Source organism: Sardina pilchardus, chromosome 8, assembly GCF_963854185.1.
Source record: "Sardina pilchardus chromosome 8, fSarPil1.1, whole genome shotgun sequence".
Lineage (NCBI taxonomy): Eukaryota > Metazoa > Chordata > Actinopteri > Clupeiformes > Clupeidae > Sardina > Sardina pilchardus.
Window position 1 is genome coordinate 17,575,247 of NC_085001.1, and position 9,080 is coordinate 17,584,326.

A 9,080-nucleotide genomic window follows, 5' to 3' on the forward strand; every position below is an offset into this window, starting at 1 on the left:
GCGGGATTAATTTTGCGGCGGATGCAGTCACGATTGTAGGTCATCGACCAATCACATCCAAGTAATACGTACGTCACGTCCGCTCCTGAATACGGTTATGGCCCTGGGACTCGGACTGCGTTATACCTCGGGCAGATACATTTCTTTTAGGTCTATGGCAGATACCGACGCCTAATAAATGCGGCCGCGCATTTATTAATAATTAATAATAAATGCGTTAGCTGTGCATGCCTGACGGCAGAAGAGTTTAGTTTTTACACCGGGAGTATGGAGGAGGCTGCCTTGTTGCATTACCTGCAGCGATGGAACTGTTCAGTGACATACTGTAGGGCTCTTTGAACACGTTATGCATCCCTCTATCATCACTGACAAGTGCAGAATCTTTCCGCGATTGCATTCATATAGGCCTAGCAGCGGTTCTGTGTACAATGCATCATGCGTAACGTGATCATGGGTAATGTAATAAGGTAGTGCAAAGCTGTAGTTTAGGAGTGGCGCCCGTGGGCAGTGAGTGTGACAACGACATACTGTTTCTAAATTGCCAGCAGATAAGCTGTGTTCGAAATGCTCACTCGTTCACTATATAGTGCACTATATAGTGAATCAGCCATTTTGTAGTGGTGTTCGAAATTTAACTGAAATGTCCGTTCACTACTTTCGTTCCCTACAAATTCGTCGCGCGACATGCCTAAATGTAGGGCACAGAAGATGTACACTACCTGAATCAACATAGACCACAATGCATTGTGGACCATCCCGATTCCCGCGAAAAGTCAAATGAGCCGTCTGCCTCCCAGCTGACATACAGATGATATCGCCAGCCCAGCTGATAACATGGACGCCGGTATGCTCTACAAATGTAAGTGATGTTTTGTTGTTGATGGTTAGCCTAATATAAAGTTAAGTTAATTAATTAATGCTTGTGTAACCAGTTGAGTCAGACTGTAGTCATCGAAATATTATGTTAATTAACGTTAGGATTGATTTAGGCTAGCCTACATTACGTTTTGGTAAAGTTAACGCTATGTTATTACCTCAGTTTGACTTGCGTTAAGCTAGGCTATAACGTCAACGTTAGCTGAATATACTTTGTTAACCCCTCATATAAAATTGTAATGTCACAACAACGTTATCATCCTACAAGCTAAAGTTAGTTATAGGCTATTTAAACGTCGTCACCAACTTATTATTTTAATAACTATTTTGACCACGGGCTTTTAAGTTTCATGTCTAACGTTACAAACCTTAACTTAACCATGAAAGGAACGTGGCCACACACAACGCCAATGTAAACCTTTTCATCTACGCTTCTCGGATGTCAGTAGCCTAATTTGATTATTAAGACGACGTTAGATGACGACGGGATCAGTGAATGAACACCATGATGAACACACGTACTGTAACATGCCCTACTGGCATAGCGTCCGGGGCTCGTCAATGCCCCAGTGCTACAGAGATTGATAGTTTTGTAGCACAATCACCGAAACAAATGGTAATTCAGAGCAAAGTGAACAAATATAGAACCGATTAGGCAATAACAACCTAGCCTACATTTAAATGTATTTGAAGTACATAACTTTTCTGATTAATAAGATGTATGTTTGCTCAGGGACTGATGAGGACGTTAGTCGCCTCATCAATTTGAGGAGGAGCAAGGAGAGGCTATTCTCGGGAAGGAGAAATGCTGCCCAGCATGGATGGGAGTAAGTTGTTTAAGCATTTAAACCCAAGCCTGCCTAAAGTATTGTATACACATACTGTCCTCAGTTGGGCAATACTGCCCAGCATGGATGGGAGTAAGTTGTTGTAAATAGATACATCAAATACATAATTGAACCCACAAAAAAAGACAAGAATTTTAACCAAGTGATATTCATGTGAGATTATGGTAAAAATGTTTTTGAAGGGTTATCCTGAAGGAGATGGGGCTGGATGCCGTGGTCTCCCCTGCCAGGGCAGGAAAAAAGTGGGAGAACCTCAAAAAAACCTACAAAGTAAGCAGTTTGTTTCAATATTTTGTGACAAATTCATGACAAATGCGTACGCCCTAAAACAGGCGTACGCTTATTTCCATGCAGCTATTCTCGCTGGATCAGAAAGTTGAAGAGTTTAATAAATGGAATATCTCGAACATAACACTTTTCCGGCACATGTGTAGCCTATTTGCTGTAATGTATACTAATGTATACTATTATGTTGACATATTTGATGGCTTAGAATAGCCATATAGGAGATGATCACTTTCTCTTTGGCAACCGCAACATTCATAAATGATATTTTTTCAATTATTGTCAATGGGCAAATGGCAGTGTTGTATGGTTTTGTAATGAATGTATTTGTAGTATGATAAAAAAAAAAAAAAGTTACAGAATCAATTCCCTAACTGTGACCACATTGAATGTTACAGGAGCTCAAAAAGCCCCCCACGGGAGTGAGCACCGAGTCAGGGGAAACCACTGCAGGCACCTGGAAGTGGTACAGTTTGATGGACGAAGTGATGGGGGACAAACCCTCCATCAGCCCCCCAGTCCTCATCACTTCGTCAGGAGGAGACCACTTTCAGGTGTCTGCAGTGGCTTCCCCTGAGCCCAGACGCGCAGAGGCAGAGGCAGAGGCAGAGGAAGAGGAAGAAGCAACGCCGAGGAAGAGGGCAGGGAAGAGGAAGGTGGACCCTGTCCTAGACTTCCTGGAGAGGGATGCGGAGAGAGCAGAGGAGCGGGCCAGAAGGGATGAAGAGCGGGAGGGCAGGCTCCTCAGCATCCTGGAGAGATTGGTGGAGAAGTTGTGATTTTGTGATTTTTTCAATTTTTCAATTATATTTTACTATTATTTATTTTGTGTTTAATTAATTAATAAATTATCTTCAATTACATTTTCAGTATTATCACTGTAGACTTGCTTTGCTTAAAGTAGAAACTCTGAAAACACTGTTTCATACACTAAAATAACGTTGGGGGTAAAAATATATTTTTAATTCAGGCATAATCATGCCCCTCTGGAGCAACAGCCTGGATGGGACCCATCACCGCAGCCGCCAGTTGCCTCCTCACTTCCTCCCCACTGGGATCCAACTGCTGTTGGGGAGGCTGGTCTTGATTGTCGTCCCTCACCATCACCACCTCCTCCAAGGGCAAGTCCTCCAGGTCCATTGCAATGTTGTGCAAAATTGCACAACATGCAATGACCACTGGCGCAAAGGTGGGCTTGACCTCCAGGGCTTTTAAGAAGATGGTCCTCCAGCGGGTCTTCAAGATGCCGAAGGCCCGTTCAATTATTGAACGGGCCTTGGCGTGATGCTGATTGAACCGCCTGTCAATTTCTCTCACCACTGGTTCACGGTAGGGTGTTATCAAGGATGGCGTGCAGGGATACCCACCGTCCCCAAGGATAAGGTAACCCTGTGGGGGGTACAGTTTGTCCGCAAAAATGGGGCTGTTCCTGTACACCCGGGCGTCATGGACTGACCCTGGGTAGCCAACACATATGTCCAGGAACAGCCCCTTGCTGTTGCACACCGCCTGCAGCTGCACTGAAAAAAACAGTTTCCTGTTTAAATAGCAGGCCTGATTCTGTGATGGTGGCTTGATCCTGACTTGGCAGCCATCAATGGCTCCCACAACCTTGGAAAAGGCTGGGGAACGTGCCAGCTGAGCAAAACCATCGCCGATGGTGTCCAGGTCCATGGCATGGGGGAGGGAGATTATTCGCTCCTTGAGCCTAAGGATGTTCCCTGAGACGCGGTGGATTATGTCATGAATTGTTGTGCGTGGCATAGCAAAGACCCTTGACACCACTCTATAGGAGGTGGCACTGGCGAGCCAGAACAGGAAGACCAAGACCTCCAGTTCAAGGCCCCAGCCAGAACACCGTTGCTCATTGTGGCGTAAGAGCGCAATCAGCCTCATGGTGGTGGGTCTGCTCAGACGAAAATCTGTTTTCAGGTCGGAGGTCCCGTCGAAAAACAATTGGAGCAGGGGGACCTGTTCGTTCCTTACACAGTATCTTGCCGGCTCCGGCTGTAATAGGCACCAAATAAAGTGTCACTTCTAAACTACTTCAGTGTGTTTTATTTTTGTAATACTTAAGTTCATATATCGTAGTTAACTGCTTAAATAACACAATTAAACTTAAATAATAAGTAAGATAGAAATGTTTTGTGTACAACACTGGAAATATAAAGGTTGTCGACACCTCATTGCATGCCAATTAAAAATATATTTTCTGCAAGCCAATTGCATTTGAAAGGTTACTGGCTCCCCTTGTCTACAGGGAGATCATGAAAAATAGGTGAGAACTCTGATCACAATGTAAAAGATTGTTTTACTTCTGAAAGGCAAAGACTGATGTGGGACAACTTTACGAACACATTTGCCTAACTGTTGTTCCTATGGCTCCACCTTGTGGTGGTTTTAAAAAGGTATGTAAGCTATGAAAATCGTTAAATCCATTTCATTGCAAGACACTGGCTCGTGAGACTGCAGTAGCCTAACGTACGTTTTATTTGATCGTTTTTTAAATATATTTAAAGTATATATATATATATATATATAGTAATTGAATGGCAAAGGGTGTCGACATACTTTCTAGAAAAGACCAAGCAAACAGCAGCTATTAATTGAATGAAATCGCCTCGCCAAGAGGGGCGCTAGCATAAACATTAACAGTAACTCTTCTATAGCAAATGTGATATTTACCCTTGCCATATGGTTAACATTATGTCTGGCGAGTAAAATACGAAGACGTCTCGCTCTTGCAGTGTCATTCTTTCGTCTCCTTTGTCTGAGCGACAACACTTTGATTAAGAGAGTCACAACTAATGCCTGAATAGGATCCATTTTAACGTACAGTAAGTAGCCTAAGTGTGCTAAGTTAGCGTTAAGACCAGTAAAGATCTATAGATGCACGCGAGCCTATGGAAGTTTTAAAACGTATTATAACGGCCTAGGCTTTACCTTAGGATTGCCTAACATTTCGTGGGCCAACACAGCAACGTAATGCAACCCCCGTTTAATAATTTAATAATTGTTGTAGGCTACCCACGTAAAGTTAGGATGTACACAGACGTATAACACAGTTTTATTTATATTCACATATATTCAAATATTATTGCAATGCAGTTGAGAAATCCCAGCCTGTTTACTCATCCAAAAACAGCAATGTTGTTGTCCATGGCTTTACACGTGTGCTCGCGTTTGCGTTTGTTTATGCGACAGAGAACTGATGAAAATCCGGCGCATGAATTTGTGGCAGCAGTAACATCCCGAGTGTCCGAAATTAATAATCGCCAGGCCCACTTGTCCCCTAGGTAGCCCCCTACATAGCCCCCCTATAGAGTTAACACTATATAGTGAACGAGTGAGTGAGTGAACGAGTGAACATTTCGAACACAGCTATAGTGTCACTCGAGTTCTCAGGACAAAATCAATTCCGTAACGTTTAATTGGACATCAACAGTGACGTTCGTCGCTCATTTCCCAAAATCTGAGCGAATTCACGTTCAAATTCATTATTTACAAATGTGTTGCGTTCAGTTCAGCGTTCACAGAAAAATGAGCGTGTTCAATGAACACGTTCTTTTGAACTCGTTCATGCACAACACTGGCTAACCGACGCCACTTAGCCTAATCAACTCCATCCAAACCAACATTTCCATTTCCAAGTCCTTTCCTCACTAACACTTTCTGTCTTTCTCTCTTTTTCTCACTCTCTGGTTGAACCCACTCGCTCTTTCTCTGTTTATTTAATATTTTATACATTCTGTTGTCATTCTAGTTAATCTTTTTTGATCAGTTTAACTATCATTGACTGCGTTTACATGGTCAGTGTTCCAGGAGACCATCAGGTGAACCATCAGTGGTCAGTGTTCCAGTAGAAAACAAAAAAATATTTGAGAGTTCTTTGACTTTATGAATAAAGCATTTTCATCCTCCTTCCCAACAATGTGTGCTGAGATCATTCATTTCCAGTGAGAGAGATCCAGTGTAAAATATTTGCTATCGTTGATAAATGTTATAATAAATATTTGTAAATGATTAATAATTACTGTTCCAACTTTATTATAAGGGTCCCCATACTGATAGTTATATATTACTAATGTATTCATTAAGCTTAACCAACTTTATTATAAGGGTCCCCATACTAATAGTTATATATTACTAATACATTAATTACGCTTAACCAACTTTATTATAAGGGTCCTCCATACTGATAGTTATATGTTACTAAAGTATTAATTAAGCTTAACCAACTTTATTATAAGGGTCCCCCATACTAATAGTTATATATTACTAATATATTACCAACTTTATTATAAGGGTCCTCCATACTGATAGTTATATATTACTAATATATTAATTAAGCTTAACCAATTACTTCAAGGGTCCTATAAGGAGTGGTTCTTCATATTGGGATAGGTAGAAACACAGTTTAATAACAATTAGTTAAATAATAATATGTCATTAACTTTCATATTACCATATAGTTTGTAAATTAACATTTAACATTTAATGATGGAAGAAATAACTGTTAATTTGTGCCAAAAATACATTTAGTTAACTATTAACAAATATTAATACAATATTAGTTAATAGATTGTTTTCTAATTGGTAAAACATTAACATACAGAATATATGCAAACAACTAATATTTAATTAATGATGAAAAAAAAACATTAACTTGTGGCAAATAGATATTTTAGTAACAGTTAACAAATATTAACAAAGGGTTAGTTAATGGCTAGTTTGCTATTTATTAAGGACCCTTATTATGGAGTGTTACCGAAACGAAGTATGCACTTCCGTCACCATTTGTCACCTATGTCCCGAAAAATGTCACCCTGAAAATGTTACCCTGACTCTGTTACCCCAGTAGCCTAGAAATCTAGACGCCCCTAGCGGCAGCAAATGTAATTTGGCTGGCGGGGCAGACTAGGCACGATCCAGAGCCAGGGAGCTGAGAACTCGAAAAACCAGCGGGCCAATCACAGCGTGTATAGAGTCGGTGGGTGGGCTTAACATAATGGTGATTGACATGCGACCAGAAGTTGCGACGGTAACGCATCCTGCTACTTGAAAACAAGAAGATGATTCGTTTAGCGTTATCCTATTGCGTGGAGAGGGAAAGTTACGCATCCTGCTACTTGAAAACAAGAAGATGATTCGTTTAGCGTTATCCTATTGCGGGGAGGGAATTTGAAAGACAACTGTTTATCCCACCCCTCCGATTGAGCCCTGTCTACGGTGAGTGTCCAGACCCTACATCTTGATGTGGGTCTGGCTCGTCAGGCTACTACCCCAGCGCATGAGCAACGTATTGCATTTGGACGGATCAAGCGCAGCAAACAACGCGTGTTCAAGTTGCCGTGAAAATACTGTATGCGTGTGAGCAAGCGTTCTTTGCGACACTTGTGTTCCTTGCCTTAATAATAATAAATAATAATACATTTTATTTATAATGCACTTTACATCAGAGATCTCAAAGTGCTACAGGTTAAAAACAAAAATAAGATGAGCAATTTCATTAAAAAGAAAACAAAAAGAGGAAAAAGAAAAAGGTTTAAGAACATCTAAAAGGGACCAAAAGCTTTGCTAAAAAGAAATGTCTTTAGGTCTTTTTTAAAACAGTCAATGGATTGTGGTGCCCTCAAGGTGTCAGGGAGGGCATTCCATAGACGCGGGGCAGCAGCACAGAAAGCCCTGTCTCCCATGGTCCTGAGTCTGGTTCTGGGTATGTGGAGGAGGTTTGAGTGAGTGGAGCGGAGGGAGCGTGTTGTGTTTTGTGGGTTGATTATTTCTTTGAGGTAGGGGGGGGCATGACCATAAATGCATTGGTGAGTGAGGAGGGAAATCTTGTACTCAATCCTGCTGGAGACCGGAAGCCAGTGGAGTGAGTGGAGGATGGGGGTGATGTGCTCATGTTTCCGCACTCTCATCAGGATCCTAGCAGCCGAGTTTTGGATGTACTGGAGTCTCTGCAGACTCTTGCTAGGGATCCCAATGAGAAGTGCGTTACAGTAGTCCAGTCTGGAGGAGATAAAGGCATGAACCAGCTTTTCAGCATCTGAGAGAGAAAGGATGGGGCGGAGTTTGGAAATGTTACGGAGGTGGTAGAAGGAGGTCTTGCAGAGGTGATTTATATGTGCTTCAAATGTGAGTTGTGAGTCCATTTTTACACCCAGATTTGTGACTGTTGATGAAAGGGGGATATTGGAGCCAGAGAAGGTGATGCTGGTTATTGATGGTGATTTGGTCTGGTGGGGAGTGCCAACCAGGATGGCTTCGGTTTTGGAGCTGTTTAGTTGGAGAAAGTTGTGCTCCATCCATACCTTTATCTCCTCCAGACAGGTGGTGAGTTTTGATGGGGATGACTGTGAGGATGGGGTTGCAGCTGTGGCATTGACATAGAGCTGTGTGTCATCAGCATAGCAGTGGAATGAGACGTTGTGACGGCTGATGATTTGGCCAAGGGGAGTGAGGTAGAGGATGAAGAGGATGGGGCCCAGGACTGACCCCTGGGGGACACCGCAGGTGACTGTGTGTGTACTTGATTTGGAGTGACCCAGGGAGATGTATTCTGTCCGGTTTGTGAGATATGAGTTGAACCAACTGAGAGCAGTGTTATTTAGTCCAGTGGTACAGTGAAGCCGGTTTAGAAGAATGTCATGGTCGACAGTGTCAAATGCAGCAGAAAGGTCCAGGAGGATGAGGAGGGAGGGACAGCCATTGTCGGACGACATGAGGAGGTCATTGGTAACTCTGACAAGGGCAGTCTCTGTGCTGTGGGCGGAACGGAAACCAGACTGGAATTTTTCAAAGAGGTTATTTTGCTTGAGGTGGTCCTGAAGGTGGGTGGCAACTGCTTTCTCAAGTAAGTTTGATATAAAGGGGAGATTGGAGATGGGTCTGTAGTTGGAGAGGATTTCTGGATCAAAAGTGGGTTTTTTGAGTAATGGTCTGATTATGGCAGTTTTAAAGCAGAGGGAACGTGACCAGTTTGGAGGGAATGATTTATCACAGCCGTGATCAGAGGGGTTAGGACAGTGATATGGGTTTTCACCAGGGAGGTTGGGAGAGGGTCCAGGG

At 42.4% G+C, this 9,080-nt stretch overlaps 1 protein-coding gene across 3 annotated transcripts; it reads left to right on the forward strand.

Annotated features, from left to right (window-relative positions):
• Positions 1–98: 98 nt before the first annotated feature.
• On the forward strand, positions 99–4,054 carry LOC134088864 (uncharacterized). 3 transcript variants are annotated; one of them, XM_062543029.1, is made up of 5 exons: positions 99–859; positions 1,610–1,703; positions 1,907–1,994; positions 2,408–2,781; positions 2,980–4,054. In XM_062543029.1, the coding sequence occupies exons 1-5, from the start codon at positions 835–837 to the stop codon at positions 3,182–3,184; spliced, it is 786 nt and encodes a 261-aa protein (XP_062399013.1). In that variant the 5' UTR covers positions 99–834; the 3' UTR covers positions 3,185–4,054. The 3 variants fall into 3 exon arrangements, with proteins under 3 accessions (XP_062399013.1, XP_062399015.1, XP_062399014.1); XM_062543031.1 differs by having other exon boundaries at positions 2,408–2,773; XM_062543030.1 differs by having other exon boundaries at positions 2,408–4,054.
• The last annotated feature ends 5,026 nt before the right edge of the window (positions 4,055–9,080 follow it).

What these genes read in the sequence shown, in the direction of transcription:
- LOC134088864 (XM_062543029.1), top strand. Translation starts at nt 835, where the DNA reads ATGGACGCCGGTATGCTCTACAAAT. An exon ending in GCTGCCCAGCATGGATGGGA is followed by an intron (nt 1,704 to 1,906) that starts GTAAGTTGTTTA and finishes ATGTTTTTGAAG; the next exon opens with GGTTATCCTGAAGGAGATGG. An exon ending in CTGGAGAGATTGGTGGAGAA is followed by an intron (nt 2,782 to 2,979) that starts GTTGTGATTTTG and finishes TTTTTAATTCAG; the next exon opens with GCATAATCATGCCCCTCTGG.